The sequence below is a fragment of the Saccostrea cucullata genome, unplaced genomic scaffold (assembly GCF_032062105.1).
Source record: "Saccostrea cucullata isolate Sc308-1 unplaced genomic scaffold, CSIRO_AGI_Scuc_v1 ctg239, whole genome shotgun sequence".
Classification (NCBI taxonomy): domain Eukaryota; kingdom Metazoa; phylum Mollusca; class Bivalvia; order Ostreida; family Ostreidae; genus Saccostrea; species Saccostrea cuccullata.
In genome coordinates, this window is record NW_026939884.1 from 361,715 (window position 1) to 382,001 (window position 20,287).

General features: G+C 33.9%; 1 protein-coding gene across 3 annotated transcripts in view; it reads left to right on the forward strand.

Moving 5' to 3' along the window:
• Positions 1-20,287, forward strand: part of LOC134254213 (receptor-type tyrosine-protein phosphatase epsilon-like) — a 70,309-nt gene that overhangs the window by 15,141 nt on the left and 34,881 nt on the right. For all 3 annotated transcript variants that reach the window (XM_062736762.1, XM_062736764.1, XM_062736763.1), the window contains exons 2-4: positions 6,808-6,905; positions 12,182-12,284; positions 14,147-14,211. In XM_062736762.1, coding sequence (XP_062592746.1) covers positions 6,848-6,905; positions 12,182-12,284; positions 14,147-14,211 — 226 coding nt within the window. In that variant the 5' untranslated portion in view covers positions 6,808-6,847. The remainder of the gene's footprint in view (positions 1-6,807; positions 6,906-12,181; positions 12,285-14,146; positions 14,212-20,287) is intronic.

A 20,287-nucleotide genomic window follows, 5' to 3' on the forward strand; every position in this document is an offset into this window, starting at 1 on the left:
AGTTTGTTCAAATGAAGGGCCACGCCCTTATTCAAGGGGAGATAATTGGGAATTAATGAAAATTTAGTGGTATATTTTAAAAATCTTCTTCTCAAGAACCACTGTGCCAGGAAAGATGAAACTTATGGGGAAACATCCTCAGGTAGTGTAGATTCAAGTTTGTTCAAATCATGACCCCCGGGGATAGGGCGGGGCCAAAATGGCCGACCAAAGTTTTACATAGAAATATATAGGAAAATTCTTTAAAAATCTTCTTCTCAAGAATGACAAAGCCATAATTCGTCATATTTATATGGGAGCATGCTCATGTAGTGTAGATTCAAGTTTGTTCAAATCATGACCCCCCGGGTAAGGGCGGGGCTAAAATGGCCGACCAAAGTTTTACATAGAAATATATAGGAAAATTCTTTAAAAATCTTCTTCTCAAGAATGACAAAGCCATAATTCATCATATTTATATGGAAACATGCTCAGGTAGTGTAGATTCAAGTTTGTTCAAATCATGACCCCGGGGGGTCGGGCGGGGCCAAAATGGCCGACCAATGTTTTACATAGAAATATATAGGAAAATTCTTTAAAAATCTTCTTCTCAAGAATGACAAAGCCATAATTCATCATATTTATATGGAAGCATGCTCAGGTAGTGTAGATTCAATTTTGTTCAAATCATGACCCCCGGGGCTAGGGCGGGGCCAAAATGGCCGACCAATGTTTTACATAGAAATATATAGGAAAATTCTTTAAAAATCTTCTTCTCAAGAATGACAAAGCCAGTATTCATCATATTTATATGGAAGCATGTTCAGGTAGTGTAGATTCAATTTTGTTCAAATCATAACCCCCGGGGGTAGAGCGGGGCCAAAATGGCCGACCAAAGTTTTACATAGAAATATATAGGAAAATTCTTTAAAAATCTTCTTCTCAAGAATGACAAAGCCATAATTCATCATATATATATGGAAGCATCCTCAGGTAGTGTAGATTCAAGTTTATTCAAATCATGACCCCTGGGGGTAGGGCGGGGCCAAAATGGCCGACCAATGTTTTACATAGAAATATATAGGAAAATTCTTTAAAAATCTTCTTCTCAAGAATGACAAAGCCATAATTCATCATATATATATGGAAGCATGCTCAGGTAGTGTAGATTCAAGTTTGTTCAAATCATGACCCCCGGGGGTAGGGCGGGGCCAAAATGGCCGACCAAGGTTTTACATAGAGATATATAGGAAAATTCTTTAAAAATCTTCTTCTCAAGAATGACAAAGCCATTTTTCATCATATTTATATGGAAGCATGTTCAGGTAGTGTAGATTCAATTTTGTTCAAATCATGACCCCCGGGGGTAGGGCGGGGCCAAAATGGCCGACCAAAGTTTTACATAGAAATATATAGGAAAATTCTTTAAAAATCTTCTTCTCAATCATTTTCTAAAAAATACCAAATCCATGATTGGTCATGGGACTACTTTTGGATTTAAACTTTACAATAAAAAGCCATTTTATATTAGTCCTACCCTTGGTGCTCAGGTGAGCGATGTGGCCCATGGGCCTCTTGTCATAAATATTAACTTGTTTCTGAACTAAAATAGTAAAAAAAAAATCTGCCATGAGGAAGTTAAACTTAATTAAAGTTTGGAGTTAAAGATAAGGTGTACATGATACTGGGGACTGATGTTTGGTGTCACATGTCTACCTGTATGGATGGATTTATTCCCATGGTGAAAACCTAGCCTTTTAATACAAGTTGTGATCTTTTGAGGTCTGTAACGGGTTACTTTTTTCTTAGAAGATGAGATTTGATTGTTCAGGAACTATATCTGAAGATTGTGCTGTAACTAAGTAAAGATAAGCTTAAGTAGGGAATGATTTCCTAAGAATGAAGTTTGAGAAAAAAAAACAGGTATATTATATATTTTTGTGTCCCCCATTTTCACAAAAGCAAGAGAAATATTGTTCATCTGTCAATGTGTCTGTTTAACTGTAAAACACCATCTTCATGGGGTTTGAAAAGGATTTTTCAGTGGTATTTTTTTTATCTACCGGTACATTTATGACCAAATTTCATTAGGATTTTAAATTTGAATTTTATTCAGTTGGCTTTTATGTTTTTAAAAGTTTGTACATTTATATTAAACTATAAACATCTTGTTGTCCTAAATTTTGTGGAATTTTCTTTAAATTTTATTGAAAATGCCAACTATATTAAAACTTGCTTTTAACAATGTGCCAGGGATGGGCAATTTTGCTCACTATGTCTGTTAAATCTCCACATATTTTAAAGCCAAGGGGAATGAAAAGCACTATGCTATATAGTAAGCCTCGGTTCGTTTTAAGCATGTTTTTATATTAAATATGTTTTACTGTAGAGAACAAGAATTTTGACATGAAAAAAATAATCAAACATTTGCATGTTGAATATAAAAAAAAAAAGCTTAATAATATTAGAAATGCAATAAAACACACGATGACCAGCTGCATAGTATGCTCTAAAATTAATATATTTTCTTTGAACATTAAACCAGAATGAATAGTTCTTGTCTGTCTAGCAAATGTTTATAGGAGTGATCCAATATCTTATATTCCAGATTACTCGATTTCTATTAAGGATTTTCATTTTTCATTAGCATTTGTAGAAAATACTAAAAGAGCACCTGTCAGAAATGGAGCTCATATGGAGAAATGTATAGACAAATAATGGATTGGTAAACTATAACTTTGTAATCATGATTATTTCCTTTCATGTCAGAGTTCCTTTGATGTTTGAACAAACTGCATGTTTTGTCCATAAGTTAATATCCTGAAGAAGGAAAATTTATTCACTGACTTTGCCCTGGTCTGCCTTAGCGTTCTCCTTTATACTACCTTTCTTCTGAAACTTGATCGTCAAAGCTGTCATTTGAAGCTGATTGTCCATCCTTTTTTTCAGACTAAGGAGCTACAAGTCTGCAGCTAATATTTAGCAAAATAAAAAAAAGACTATAGAACTATAAAATGATGTTGGCAATGGATATGATTTTAAGTTTTACTGGTTAGGTGTCTGATGTCCATCTGTCTTTGTAGATGTCTTGCTGACCATCTGTATATCACATATATATATATATGTTTTTTTTTCCAAAATGCTCCTCTTCATACAGTTTTGTTCTGATTTCAATATAACTTGGCACACAAGTACACTACAATAAGATACACATAATTCAGTGTATCTGTTTTTGATTTTGATTTTGAAGAATGATGTTGCCATGGTTACTAAAAATAGAAATTTACCTTGAAATTTCTTTAAAAGGCTACAAGTACTCTTCCTACAGTTTTGAACTGATATTTTATTTAACTAAATGACACACAAGTAAACTACACACCTAAGAAACATAATTCTGTGCTTGTTAGTTGTATGTTTATGTATACTTTTTCAAACACATGAAAAAAAAAATGCAGTCAGCTCAACATGTGTTACAATTATGCAAATTTACCTAAAATCAGGTAAAATAAAAAAAAATTATTTATTATTCTTGGGAATGATTAGGGCCAGGGACTCATTATAAGATCAAAGTTAATTTATGTCCTAAAGAAAACTAATATTAACGATTCCTGTTGTAAGCACTATAATCAGATGTTGTCATCATTAGTTGTGTTAGACGATTAGAACTCATTTCCTTTTATGCTCTAACAGAATCACCCCATAATGATACAATAACACCTATAGCAATCTGAATAGCTTCAAATGACTTCGGTGACACAACAGTCTTGATTTCCCATTAAAGATATTCAGTGCTGTCTCCGAGGGCCCGTTAGGATATTGACTTCTTTAGACGTTTCTTTTTCAGTTCTTTTGCTTATGAATTGAAGATTATACAAGTATATATATCCTTGCATTCTGTTGGCTTAAATCATAGTATGTGTTTTTCAAATGATAATTTTTAAAGCAGCCTTTTCCAATAGTTTTTGGAAGAATTTTGCACTAAATTTTAACAACAATTTAATGGAAAAAAAAGTGAATGTAATTGAACCATTAATGTACATGTAATTCTTTTGGGAGAAAAAAAATATTTGATGTATTATTTCTATAATTACTTTATTGAAAAAATTTTTATGAAGTGTTTCATTTTTATAAAACTTGGATTATATATTTTCTGAGATACTCATGCAATCCTAACCAATGTTGCTGATTAACAAACCAGACAAAATGTTTTCTGGAATTTACCAGATCAAATCAAGTATGCTTGTAATCCTAAGTTTTCTTGAAAAAAAAAGCAATTTTAATCTTTAAAGGCCTCTGATCATTCTGAGAAGACCAAAGTGGAACGTCTTTAATACAAGTTTTACTGTGAAATCAAAAATTTTTATGGGGGGGGGGTTAATTTTCATTGTTTTTAAGGTATGATTGATGAGACCCAGGAATTAATGTCCCCCACGAAATGTTAAATGCTACGTACATAGTAGCTGCAGATCTGTAGCGTTATTGTTTTATATATTATACAATTATGGACTTCAGTGTAGGTCGATATGTGGTTATAAGGACTCATGGCAATTGATATTGACCGAAGACACAGAAAGTGATAGCGACCGAGCCTGTGAGGTCGCTATCATTTTCTGTGTCTGACTGTCTGAGGTCAATATCAATATTGCCATGAGTCCTTATAACCACATATTGACCGTTCACTGAAGTCCATAATAGTTATATTATATAATCACTCAAATGGAATGTACTGACATAGTCCTAACTGAACAGACTTGGCTGTCATTACGTCACAATGGTTAAATTCACGATTCTTATATTATGACGTTACGTACTACGTAACTTTGGTGCAACCGAACGGCGTGTCGTGCAATATTATTTTCCACAGACGCGCTTTCGTGTCAATATCACAAAAGGAGGAATATCACGTGACGTACCTTCAGCCAATGAAAACTAAGAAAATAATCTTATATAATATTTGTCTTTGACCATAACGCTACAGATCCCGTAATGCAAAAAAGGTGCAATATACGGCGCAATATTTTTTGCGCACTTTTGGGGAGAATTTCTCCACTTTCCAGCATCGGTCAATTAACTACCTTTCACTCCCTAATTCTAGGCACATTATTTAACTAATCTGTATATATCATCCATCTCCAAACCCTATATATTCGTCTCTACAAGTGATAAACTCGCTTAATTAAAATTCACTTCAAACAAGTTTATTGTCTGTAGAGACAACTATAAATGGTTGGGAGGTGGATAAAATATACCTATTGGCTACAGAATATGTCTAGCATTAGGGAGTGAAAGGTACTTGATTGACCAATGCTAAAAAGAGGAGAAATTCTCCCCAAAAGTGCACAAAAAATATTGTGCTGTAAATTGCACCTTTTTTGCATTACGGGATCTGTAGCATTATGGTCAAAGACAAATATATAAAACCATAATGATACAGATCTGCTGCTACATACATAGCTACTCAACAAATCCTCATCAACGAAATCAAATCCCCGCAAACCAAGAGTTTTTCCTCAAACCATGAAAAGACCCAACAAAAATACGTGATTTTACAGTAATTGACAATCTGCATTGACACCTGCATTTAACATAACATTGTCACATTCGTGATATTATATTGGAGTTATATCAGACAGGAATACAGCTATACACAAAGGTGAATATATAGCTGCAGAACTGTAGCTCTGTGGTTCAGAAAAAACAAATATTAGCTAATCATGCTAACCAAGGTTGATGACATTAATTAACCAATTAGTCTAGTTTTGAATAATTAAGTTGACATTTTTCTCTCAAAGTGATTTGGAGTATATTTGACACACTGTGGTCTATATATGACACCATTTTGTGATTAACCAATCAAACCAGTATTCCTGTTGACTTGTTCACAGCTATAGAATTTCTCCTCCATAAGAACAAGTTGCATCATCATTAAGGGCATTATCCTGGCCAGTAACCAGAGCAGGACTATTTGACAGAGGATTAATGATTATAAGGGAGAATTATAGGGTACGATAGATTGAATTGCAGGTCTGTCATATTCTAACTAACACATTTTCTCTTTTTCCCTGAGATTTAATACTCTCTATGAGGCTCCAATCTACAGAATTTATGTTGTTTTTTTTCTCTACTTAGATGCAGACATTGATTTCTTTATTCATTTTAAGATAGATGTATATCAGCTAGTTTCTCACAGAACTTCTGATGTTGTTACTATCGGAAGAGTTGTCAATTTGACATGAAATTCAACTTCCAAGGTGAATGGGAACAAGTCTTCTGTCAAAGAATTGTGTATGTGATAGCCAGCATCCACTTTCTGAGTATAAAATCCTCTGGAATATTCTTTACTCTAGAATCAGGTTTGCCCTTGCTCCAGTGTGTTTGTATAAGTGTCTGGGTCAAAGGCCAAGGTCAGAACAAGTCCTTGTGTGAAATCTGTTATAGAATGTATTTTTCCTCCCTTGGTCTAGTTTGGTTTACCTTACCACAAAGTCCTCTACAAATCCCCATTTTCACGTGTCCTTTGCATATATTTAATCTTGACTTTATGAGATGTTCACTATCTCAATCTCATTCAGTGAAATAAAATTTCTGTGTATTTAACTATTGTTGAAGTCATTTTTGCCAATCATGGACCTCAGAAAATTAAGGTGTTTCATGTTCATGCATTGGTACGTCAAGTTCTACTCCTAGCTGCTAGATTTTATAGTGTAGAAATTCCATTAGTATCAATGATTGACCTATGAAATATTCAAATAACTGAATGTTTCTTTTTTTCATTTACAAAATTACTTCCTTCTTTATGATTGCTAACAGTTGTATGACTGTTTGTAGGTGCTGGAAGCAATGATTGGATGGTTGTTGGGGTGTTGTCATGGCACCTGGATTAACAACAGAGCCCGGCCCCAACACCACAGACATCAGTAACATTGGTAAGTTAGTCTAAAATCAGATGTTACACTTTTTGGAGCAAATGGTTCATTCTTAGAAAGACATTTGTTTTTATGTCTCCCTTTGAAGAAAGGAGGGCATATTGCTTTGCCTGCTGTCTGTCGGTTCACCATCAGTTTCCATTCATTTTCTTTGCAGAGGTTGCACATATATTGAAATTAAATTTAGTATACAGATTTATCATTAGAATATCTAGGTCAAGTTCTGTTTTGGGTATGATTAGGCCATTTTTATGCCCCCCTTCGAAGAAGGGAGGGCATATTGCTTTGCTGCTGTCTGTCGGTCGGTATGTCGGTCTGTCGGTCCATTTAGTTTCCATTCATTTTCTTCACAACCGTTGCACATACTGAAATGAAATTTAGTATACAGATTAATCAGACAAATATCTAGGCCAAGTTCTATTTTGGATATGATCGCGCCATTTTTGACAGAGTTATGCCCCTTTGGACTTAGAAAAATTCCAATTATTTGCAGTTTCCGTTCATTTTCTTCAGAGAGGTTGCACATACTGAAATGAAATTTAGTATACAGATTAAGCAGATGAATATCTAGGCCAAATTCTGTTTTGGGTACGATTGCACCATTTTTGACAGAGTAATGCCCCTTTAGACTTGGAAACATTCTAATTTGGGGGGAGAAGGGCATAAGTGTTTTACAAACATCTCTTGTTGAGAGTTATGTCCCTTGGACTTAGAAAAATTCCAATTATTTTGAGAAGGGTGGCATAAGTGTTTTACAAACATCTCTTGTTGAGAGTTATGTCCCTTGGACTTAGAAAAATTCCAATTATTTTGAGAAGGGTGGCATAAGTGTTTTACAAACATTGCTTGTTCTATTTATATTTGACATTGGGAGAAGTAAAATATTCCAGTTTACATGGGTCAACTTGAACTCTGTCTGGACACACATAAGTCATTAGACATTCATAAAAAGATTCAGCTAAATTTTAATAAGATTGATGATGTTGCTTAGTCTCCATTTAATGTGTTAATTTAGTTTTTTTGTATTTGTTGTTTTTATGCTGCTTAACATCCCTCTCCAGAATTTTTCACTCATAAATTATGGAGATGCCACCATTTTCTGATGGGGAACTGCAAATTTTTCCTATACTTGGCACTCAGGGACATTGAGCATTGAGGAATCTTTTTCATGCCACAATCTATATTTGGAAACAGGACCTTGGTTTATACGGTCTCATCCGAAGAACCAGTCTCAATGTCCCACAGTGATTTGAACCCACGAAGTATGGATCTACTTCTTACTTTGTGACTCTAGAGTAAATGCTCTAACCACTGCACCATGTGGGCATTTTGTATTTGTCGAAATGTGTAAAGTAATATTATTCAAATTCGTCAATTATTTTTTTCTGATTCGTTCTCCTTAAGGCAATGCAGACTTTACTCTTTGATTAAATCTTGCCTTTTAATCAAGTAAACATCTGTTACAGCATCATTTTTTCCCTCTCTCTTAAATCAAAACTGAGATTTAAAAGGTAAAATCCAAGAATGCATCATTACACCTACTAGTAAGAGGAGAAAATTGATTTTAGCTTCCGTATCGTCCTTCAAACTATAAAAATCCTGAGTGTCTCTAAATTGATTTTTATGCACATGGCATCTGTATGTACATCAGACTTATTAGGATTCTGTAGAGTTCCATCCATATAATATGTAGAAGTTGTATAACAGCCAATAAAAAATGATTACTTTCACAACTCACATGTATGGAATCCGATATGACTCTACATAAAATAAATATAGTTCGTACCTGGTATGTATATTGCGTGTTGGATAAAGCTAAAGATTTAATCAGCTAGTACATGTATTGCTTGATTGTAAACTTCTAGTAGGAAATACCAGCTTTGACACAGCTCCCTATAGCATCAATACTTACAAGTGATATGTTCCTGAAAAATTTTCTCTTTGGATTTTCTTGTATAATAAAATGAATTCTAAAAGCAAACATGTTTGATATTCAAACTTAACCTTAATATTTAATCAATGATCTATATCAGACACTCCCCCTCCCCCCTAAAAAAATTGTCTGCCTAGTTAGGCATCTTGTGTATACCATGCTGCAAAGCAACTTTCATCAGAGTTGTTACATAAATGCATATTTTTTTAAGCCTAGCTGCTAGCAGTTTAAAAAAAAATTTCTAATTTAAAAGATCTTCTTGATGAAATGAAATCTCTTTGATTTAGCAACCAGGAATGTTCTCAAACAAAAAAATCCTTATAATTTACATTTTTGACAATAATATTTGTTGTGTTACTTTTTATTGAAATTAATTGAAAAGAATGACTATCAATAAGGATGTTTAATCACCTTAAATTGTTATAAAGTTTATTCCCATCTGGACAGCTCGAGTAGGTAGGTCCAGGATTTTTTTTTTTAGTTTAAATAGTTATATAAAGGAATGAGAAAACTTGGAAATGAAAAAAAATTGAAAATTAAAAAAGAATTTTTACTTTTGCCATTTTTAGCCAATAGATTTATCACTGATTAGTAAGCAAAGGTATTCGTGACTGGTTTTATTTTGCACATTTTGAAGTAAAATGCTTTGGTTTTGATTGTGGTCAGAAGCATTATCTAGGGTAACTACCGGTAGTTCTTTTTATTAGATTGACAGCCATGCAAAATACAGTTAGCTTATCTGAAATAAAGTGTATGAATTATTGACATTTGTCAACTATATTTCTGAGCAACTGGTTTTATTGGATCCAAGAGAAAATGTGCATTCTCAATGTTCTGAGCATGAAGGAAATTTGAAGAGCATTGTATCCAAATATCTCAGAAATTTGTTTAATGATATTTCTTTCATAATTTAGGTATCATTTATAAATACATTAGCTCTTGAACTAAATTAAGCTTTCTTATCTAAGTAATGCATAATATATATATAATATGCAAGCTACCCATGGCACCAAATAATCTGTAAACATATTTATCCTACTGGATATAGTGCTTCAACATTAAATGTTGTTCAATAAAATGCATCCTTTTTTCAGGAATTTTGGTGCTACATTGTGCACATAAAAGAAGGATTTTTTTTAAAACTCTGATATTGTCACCAGACAAAAACTTTCCTGACAAGCTTTCTCTAGATCAATTTTCCTTGTAACAGGAATTTACAGACAATCTGTCACAAGTGATATAATTTGATTTCCTCTTGCATTCATTAAGCTTAACTTGTGTTACATTTGACAGATGTACCCAATTCCTGTCATTTGCTTTATAGTATTTTTCATCTAGTCTGGGATTTAATAACTGTTATCCAGTATTTCTTAACTTTTTGCTTTGTCAGATCAATACTGGCTCAATGTCTCTCAGAAATAATGACATTTTTCAATTACTCTTTAAAATAATTTGCAAGATTGTGGAGCAAATTCCATTCTTAAGATGTATTAGGTAAAAATGTCCATCCATTTCCCAATGTCTCTTGGTCTATTCATCTACTTCAACTACCAGGTTTGCTTCGGATGCTGGATCTGATCTACATTTTCCAGTTGAGAGACCAGGCCTGAGGGCCATAAAACTTAGACAAGCTCACTTTTGATCTCAGTCTCATTTTTCTGCTGTTAGTTCCTTTGGAAAAAGTGAGACTGAGATCAAAAGTGAGCTTGTCTAAGTTTTATGGCCCCCAGGCCTTGTATGTTTTTGGAGCAGAACTATGGGATAAGCCCTATGTTGACCAAACTTGTATAGATGATACATCTAAGGATGTACACTACAAGGTTTGCTTCAGATGCTGGGTTTAATCACATTTTCCAGATGAGTGACTGTATTGTATTGATGAATTAGCACTTTTTTGTCATCCTCAAACCCACTTAAAATATCAAGGCTGCTTTTTTAAGTAAACATACAGCAAGTCTTTGACATATTGAAAATGAGACTGTAGCTATAATGTATGGTTACTGTCTATGCCTCCATGTGGTCATATAGTGCAGTTTGGTATTTTCTTTATTGTGGGCCCACAAAGTTAATATTGACAGTACTAATGCCTCCATATTGACATTACTGATGTATGTTCATTTCCCTGATGTAAACAATTTAGTGGATGCTATCCATTGTATAGAAAAGTCTCCTGATCTCAATCCATCAATCCTATTCAGAAGATGTCTATCAATGGTCCATCATTGGTTTAAATCACAGGCATGGTAAATAAATGAGTATGTGATACCAAAATACCTTGCCATTATAATGTTAACCTGGTTCATTGTGTAATATCTGCATACTGCATGCGAGGTTGCTGAAATTTGCTTCAATTTCAAAGTAGTGACTTCGGGGCTTAAGGTTAGTGATCCTCTGTAGCTGTTCTAAATTTCATGCAAAAGATTTTTTCTTTAAATGACAGATTAACATCAATAGCAATCTGTATATTACATATGCTGAAATGAATTTGAAATCATTTAGCAGTCCAAAATAAAAATGTTATTCAACATTGCCATCAGCAAACTGTTGTCTGCAAATCTAAAAGAGTTCCTGAGTTCACATTAGTAATGAACATGATCCCTAATTATTGAAATTTTGATGTAGTCTGCATAACACTGATGTCCCTGTATGGCAGCTTATGGCAAGGGTTGAATTTTCTCAAATGCATGTCAAACTACAAAGGTCAATTCAAGGTCAGAAGGTCAAGATTGGTACCCAACGTAAGGTTTTGTCACAAAGAAATAAGAAAGCCATAGTACAGACTGTTCAAAAGTTATGGCTAAGTTTTAAAGTTTTTAAAAAGTGGGTCAAACTCTAAGGTCAAGGTAAAAATATTTAAAAGGTCTATGAAAGGGAATATGAAGCCCTAGTTCTCTCTGTTCAAAAGTTATGGCCAAATGGTTAAAATGTTAAAAAAATTTTGTAAGAGTGGGTCAAACTCCAAGGTCAAGAGGTCAAAATTTGGTGGTATCCAAAGTAAGGTCTTATCACAAGGAAAACACCTGTGAAATATGACATTCATAGCCCCACCGTGACCCACTCAAAAGTTATGAGAAGGGTTAAAGTTTTTGAGGACAAACAGGGAGGTAGACAGATGGATGGACAGGGCAAAAACTATGACCCCGAATCTTCAGTTATGGAGGCCTAAAATAATCAAGTAAAAATAAGTTACTTAATACATATCTTGTTATAATGTATAGTTATCACTCTTTATCTGAGCTTTCAACAATACTTAGGCAGTCTTTTCCATTAGGTAGACACAGTTAAAATTTATTTACTCCTAAGTGTTGCATATGTAAACAACTGTATTTCTTTTATTATATAGGTGTGTCTGTGGGGGAGGGCTCTGATGGAATCCTGCTATGGGCAATGATATGTGCCTTTGTCACCTTCTTCGGTTTAGGTCTGGCCACGTGTAAATACTTCAGGTAAGATGATGTGTACCTTTGTCACCTTCTTTGGTTTAGGTTTGGCCACATGTAAATACTTCAGGTAAGATGATGTGTGCCTTTGTCACCTTCTTTGGTCTAGGTCTGGCCACATGTAAATACTTCAAGTAAGATGATGTGTGCCTTTGTCACCTTCTTTGGTTTAGGTCTGGCTACCTGTAAATACTTCAGGTAAGGTGATATGTGCCTTTGTCACCTTCTTTGGTTTAGGTCTGGCCACATGTAAATACTTTAGGTAAGATAATGTGTGCCTTTGTCACCTTCTTTGATCAAGTTCTGGCCAGGTGTTAATGCTTCAGGTAAGGTAATATTTGCCTTTGTCACCTTCTTTGGTCTAGGTCTGGCCACGTGTAAATACTTCAGGTAAGATGATGTGTGCCTTTGTCACCTTCTTTGGTCTAGGTCTGGCCACATGTAAATACTTCAGGTAAGGTGATCACTCAGTCTGTCGGTCCAACATCAGTTTCCATTCATTTTGTTTGCAGAGGTTGCACATATTGAAATGAAATTTGGTATACAGATTTATTATAAGAATATCTAGGTTAGTTTCTGTTTTGGGTACAATCGGGTCATTTTGGACAGTTATGTCCCTTGGAATCAGAAAAATTCCAATTATTTGGAGGAGGGAGTATAAATGTTTTACAAACATCTCTTGTTTGGTCTAGGTCTGGCCAGGTGTAAATGCTTCAGGTAAAGTATGCAGGCCCCTTGCCATTAATAATAATATTAAGTTTCTAACCTGGGCAATGTAATCTTTGAATAACTATGTGCATAAATTTTTTGCTGTGTATTAGTAATTTAAGGTTTATTTTGATATGATAAAAAAAGAAGAAAATAAATCAATTTGAAGTAAGTCAGTGAAGATAGTTAAGGCCTAATTTGTCATTCAACCACTGTTTTATGGGTGGCCCCTGAGTAATTAAACCAGATATTGTACCATATAAGCCAAAGAATAGAAGACCAACATCAGTTGTACCCTCACATCTAAAAATCAATTTATCATTAAAGATTAATTAATTATAGAATGAATATATTGATTATTATTAAATGTTATGGTTTACTTGACAAGATCAATGTCATTTATGAACATGATTGCTTTCAATTTAATGTACGAAGGTTAAAATTGAGATGGGATTTGTATTTTAATAAAATACATTAAATTCTCAATACTTGTATACTAGCATACCTTGATGAAATCTTAAATCTAAGAGAGCTTCATTGCTGACCCCTCTTGCACCATTCAACTTGACAAGTTCCTTTTGAGAATTTTCCTTCTAGGAGCTTTAAGCATGAGGAATACATATAAACCATTCTTGGGTTGCATACCTCTGGATCCAGGCTAATGCTAGGTTAGATTAAACCCTGGCATTTACCAAAATGCTGCAGTGCAATAAATTGTGCATCTTGTGGATGCAAACTGCTAGTTCAGGCTTTAGTGAATCTACTTCAAAAATTGGTTTGATTAAAGTATATGAAACAGTTCTATTTATCAAGTGTCTTAAGCATCCATGCCAAAACTATATAGAACTAATGAAAATCATGAAGTGTCATAAGTTATACAATTATGTTGCTTTGTTTGCAATACAAAGTTGGCCATATATCTGAACATTCAGACAATAAGAGATCCTGCCTCTATTATAGATTGCCTGCATTCATTTAGTTTTGTAGTTTATGAATAACTGTAAACAGGAATCCTTTTATGATTTCTGAACAATGCAAAAAAAAAAAAATTGAATCACCATTCTCAATATACATTATTTTATGTAGATTGATTGATTGATTTTGTAGAGACCAGTATGACACACCTGATTAATTGATGGATTGATTGATTGATTTTGTAGAGACCAGTATGACACACCTGAAAACAAGAAGAAAAGAAGAGACAAGCTGGACCTGCAAAAGAGAGGTAACTGCCAGAAGGCATTAGTGATGTCTTAGACCATTCATTGTTATTATCATGCCCCCCCCCCCCTTCGAAGAAGGTAGGGTATATTGCTTTGTTACTGTCTGTCGGTCCACCATCAGTTTCCATTCATTTTTTCATTTTCTTCACAGAGGTTGCACATATGTCAATGAAATGAAATTTGGTATAAAGATTTATCATAAGATCTAGATCAAGTTCAGTTTGGGATACAATTGGGTCGATCAGGCCATTTTGGACAGATTTATGCCCCTTGAACTTAGAAAAATTGCAATTATTTGCAGTTTCCCTTCATTTTCTCTGCAGAGATTGTACGTATTGAAAATGAAATTTGGTGTACAGATTTATGGTAAAAAAATCTAGATCAAATTTACATTTGGGTAAGATGGAGCCACTTCGGATAGAATTAAGCCCCTTGAACTGAGAAAAATTCCAATTATTTGGGGGAGGGGGGTATAAATGTTTTACAAACATCTCTTGTTTTATGATATTTTATTTTATTTCAAGAGCCATTAAGATAAAAGTCAACAAAGGAAATTAAAAAAAAAAAAATCATAATGCTAAAATTATGATAAATATTGATTTTCAATGTCACAAGTCAAAGTAGCTAGCAGAATTAATTTTCAGGGTACATTATTGAGAAATGAGGAAAGTTTTCTCTTTACCTGTACTTTGTATGCACTGTCATTGTAAATGACTACAATATGCTGCTAGAATTTCTTTTTCACTTGTTCAAATATTTGTACATGTGGGAGTTTGGAAGTCAAGTTGCTGTAACATAATCATTAAAGCCAACCAATGATTATTGGAAAAATCTCACTTTCCTAGATTAATGAATGATAACTCATCTAGATTTTTGCACATTATGATATTTGATCACAGGCCGGTAAATTAATTTTTAAGAAGATTAAAATGAACACCAAAGCTATCAATAGTTGCTGAAATTGTGATAGTTTTGAGAACACTCGACACTTCTCTTTGTGGAAAGCAGTCTCATGTTATCTATTATAATACATCATGGTAGCATTGCAGACAGCTATAGGAAACATTACCACAAAGTAGGCATTTTTAGAAATAATATGAGTTCTTTACATTTATAAGGAATTGAAGTGAAATATTCATTTAGAGAAATTTTCCTTTCAAGGGGATATTAAGTAACCGTACAAGGGTTGTCCTAAAATTGATGTATTTTTGTCCTAAAATTGATGTATAGTCAAGTGTAATTTTGTTAAAATCTGGTGTCATAAATTAATGAACCTATATATTAAATAGGTATAATTAAACCAATAATAACAAATAAATTCCTGACAAATATTGATGAAATTAATTAAAATAAATAAATTAGTCCTCAATTGGATATGAGAAGGCAGTGCAGATCCAGAAATTGCAATTAAAATACAAGATTTCAGAAAAAATATTTACTGTGTAACTCAGAATTTAAGGGATAGAAGTAAATGAATTCTTAATATTGTATAATAAACTACCTTTCATTTACTTTTGTGGTATATCCTTTAATTTCAGTATGAATTTTGTAAGGATTTATATGCACCAATTTGAAAATTGACTTCTTGAAAAATGGTGGTTACATTGACAAAGGCACTGCGGTAATGGACTATGATAAAATGATCTGAATTCAGAATTGACTCCTACAGAAATGGATGACATAAATGTTGGTGCACATGGATTTTTTTGTCCTTAGTATATTAAAATCACAGAGGCAGTTCTTCTACATATGTGTAAAGAAAAAAGAAATTTATCAAAAGGATTGAAATGACACATACTTTACACTGCTGCTTAGACAAAAACTTTATAAATAGGTTCAAAAATATTTTATTATTGAAAACAGGTACAGTGTACATACATTGCTTGTATAACTTAATGTTAAATCATAAAATACATGTATATATAAAATCTTTATGATGAATAAAAACTTCTTGTTACATATATACATAAGTGTATACCTCCCCTCCCTTCCTATTCTTGCAGTAAGATAGGGTAGCATTCAAAGAGAGATAATTCAAACTAAAACTCATGTTGAAATGAAGTAATAAAATATTCATTTCTTGAGTGCAGTGAGGTAAAATTTCTCAACAACGAGGAATGAACATTATTGATTTAAAACAAATAATCTGATTTACTGTTAAAAACTTCTTAGCAGTAAGAAAAAAGTTCAAAATTTGATACACACAGCTAGTGTATTATTTGAAAACCTTCATTGCAAATTAATTATTTTATCATATAAGACTTTAAAAGAAAATTAAAAAGAAAAATTAGATAAAATTCAAAAGGGTGTATGTACTATGTATGGTATACCAATACCAGATTCTTTATAAGTAGCTGCAGAACTGTAGCTCTCTGCTTGAGAAAATAAATTCGGATAGATAAAGCAGAGAGCTACACATCCAAGCATAGTAAAAATCTTCGATTTACGCCGACAATTTTTTGTCGCTACTCTAGGTATTTATTTCGTGTAGTTTAAACTTTCTCTGGCTTTTAGAATTGTATTCTATAATTAATTATATATTTAACTCTTATTTTTGATACTTTATTAAAGTATATTTACCTTTTAACGGTCCGAAACAGTCCTGTATATAGTTTTGTAATGTCGGTTTAAAAGAGTTCGTCGTCCGTAACCAGAAACAGCCATTTATTATTGTTGAAAGGTAAAAAAATTATCAGGAATTGAAGTTAAATATATGATTAATTATTAAATACCATTTTTAAAGCTGGGGAAAGTATAGAATACAAGAAAAAATACCCGAAGTGAGCGACAAAAAACCGTCGGCGTAAATCAAAGGTTTTTACAACGCTTGGATCTGTAGCTCTCTGCTTTATCTGCCCGAATTTTCTCAAGCAGAGAGCTACAGTTCTGCAGCTACGTTATAAGCATCCCTAATATGAGCAAAACTTTTTGTTAATACATGAGAAAGTAAATTCCTGGGGTACATAGTATTATATTGTGATCCTAGCTTCAATAAGATGCCCAGTATTATATTGTGATCCTATGTGTACTGTAGGTCATGCTTATTTTACAGTATCTGAAGATGCACAATGAAAAAAAAAAAAGCTTACAGCTGTTGAACATCTAACAGGCAATTTGTGTATGGTAAAAAAAAATTTTGAAATTTTTAATTTAAACCTTATTATGATTTGATTTGAAGTATAGGTCTGTAATGCATATGAAAGCAAACTTCACAAACTAACAGCATTGCTACTATGCATATGTGTTTTAGTGTGTCTGTTACAGCTTGTGGGCAAGATTTAAAGAAAAACTGGGGACTAGCTATCAATCCTTAGCTTTCACTTACTTATGTGGCATTGTAAAAGGTTGAACCCTGTTTATTTTCAAATTAATTGGTGGAATATTTCTTAAAATATCACATCTTTACTACCTTCAAACCCTGAAATTTTATGTACAGATTGACAATACTCACTTCCACATGAACAACCTGGTAAATTCGATCACTTTGATAGACTCGCTTCAGTAAGTTCTACTTTGAACATGTATTTGCGTATATTGTCATATTATTTGAGCGTATCTTGAGACAGTCTGCATGAATTAAAAATGTCATCTCTGATGCTAAATAATTGAACTAATTTGATGAACGTCCCGGTTTCATTACCAAATTACCACAGGTGTCTGTTTACAATATGGAATTTAATCTTGAGACGTGCATAATTCCTAAAAGCAAGAAAGATCTCACTATATTTTCCAAGCCTATCCACCAACCATAAAGGAATTGCCTCATTTAGAAAGGCTTGGATTGCTTTATATGATCACCTATAATGATTTTGTTGAGTGTCATTTTATTTTTTTTATGTTACTGTTTTTATTATTCATTAATAGGTGCAGTAATTAATGAATTCATTACGACCCCATTAACACAGATTTGAATGAGATGATGGACAGGGTACTGAACCTCACACCTGATCGAGGTGTACAGTCTACATGTGACCCCAGTTCACCGGGCCATTATAACCCAATCAGTCCAGTCGTGCCTGTTAGATATCAAATTAAATGTGATAATTGTGCAATTTTGTATTGATCTGCATCATGTGAACTTTTTCACTTTGGCCCCTGGCTGCGATTTTCTTCTCATTTACTCGCATTGTTTTTATCAGGATGGAGTCTGTTTTTGATCAGGCCTTGCATTAGAGTCTTGCCCAGAATACTTTCTCTGTTCACTGACAAGAGGCAGGGCAATATTTTCTGCTTCCCTACTGAACATTATTATACTATATTTTGGTCTATCTACACCTGTCTGAATTATTGTCAGTCCTCAGTAATTATTTTCTGCCCATAACTTTAAACCCAGACATAACTTATAAAATTATGAAGTGTTCAAGACAGAAACTTAAAATATTCAACAAGTTAAACTTAGGTATCGGTTCAAGGTGAGAATATGAAAGTTAAAATCAAAGTAATCTCACTACATTTAGAAAGTTGTGAAAAGTGGTCACTTGAAGCAAAAATTGCAGATACTCTCTCTGGTGTAATTGGACTGTATTTGTAGATGCTCTCTCTGGTGTGATTGGACTGTATTTGTTTTAACTCTCTCTGGTGTGATTGGACTGTATTTGTAGACTCTCTCTGGTGTGATTGGACTGTATTTGTAGATACTCTCTCTGGTGTGATTGGAATGTATTTGTAGTACTCTCTCTGGTGTGATTGGACTGTATTTGTAGATACTCTCTCTGGTGTGATTGGACTGTATTTGTAGATACTATGGTGTGATTGGACTGTATTTGTAGAGACTCTCTCTGGTGTGATTGGACTGTATTTGTAGATACTCTCTCTGATGTGATTGAACTGTATTTGTAGATACTCTCTCTCTGGTGTGATTGGACTGTATTTGTAGATACTCTCTCTGGTGTGATTGAACTGTATTTGTAGATACTCCCTCTCTGGTGTGATTGGACTGTATTTGTAGATACTCTCTCTGGTGTGATTGGACTGTATTTGTAGGCACTCTCTCTGATGTGACTGGAGTGTATTTGTAGATACTCTCTCTGGTGTGATTGGACTGTATTTGTAGATACTCTTGTAGATACTCTCTCTGGTGTGATTGGACTGTATTTGTAGACTCTCTGGTGTGATTGGACTGTATTTGTAGATACTCTCTCTGGTGTGATTGGAATGTATTTGTAGATACTCTCTCTGGTGTGATTGGACTGTATTTGTAGATACTCTCTCTGGTGTGATTGGACTGTATTTGTAGATACTCTCTCTGGTGTGATTGGACTGTATTTGTAGATACTCTCTCTGGTGTGATTGGACTGTATTTGTAGAGACTCTCTCTGGTGTGATTGGACTGTATTTGTAGAGACTCTCTCTGGTGTGATTGGAGTGTATTTGTAGATACTCTTTTGTGATTGGACTGTATTTGTAGATACTCTCTCTGATGTGATTGGACTGTATTTGTAGATACTCTCTCTGGTGTGATTGTACTGTATTTGTAGATACTCCCTCTCTGGTGTGATTGGACTGTATTTGTAGAGACTCTCTCTGGTGTGATTGGACTGTATTTGTAGATACTCTCTCTGGTGTGATTGAACTGTATTTGTAGATACTCTCTCTGATGTGATTGGACTGTATTTGTAGATGCTCTCTCTATTTTAGCTGGACTGTAATTGTAGATACTCTCTCTTCTGTAGCTGGATTTGTTAGATACTCGGATCCAGAAATTTTTTCCAGGGGGGAGGTCCACCATAGTCCAAAAAAAATTTCAACATAGAAATTTCTTGACAAGCAAAAAAGGGGAGGGGAGTTAGTCATTTACTTTTATAACTTCATAGCAGGACTTTTCATACCAATTTCTTATAGATCTGTGTTTTTGAGGAGGGGTCTGCATTTTCTATGGGTGTCCAAGGTCACTTTTACCATACTTGGTTTAGTATATACATTTAATAGCTCTGCAAATTCCAGATTCCAGGGGACGGGGGGGGGGGGGGGGGGGCTGGGTCCTGCCCCCCCCCCCCCCCTTAAGATCTGGGCATGTCATATTTGTATGGAAACATTCTCAAGTATTGTGATTATACAAACTTGTGGGATAAGGATGGG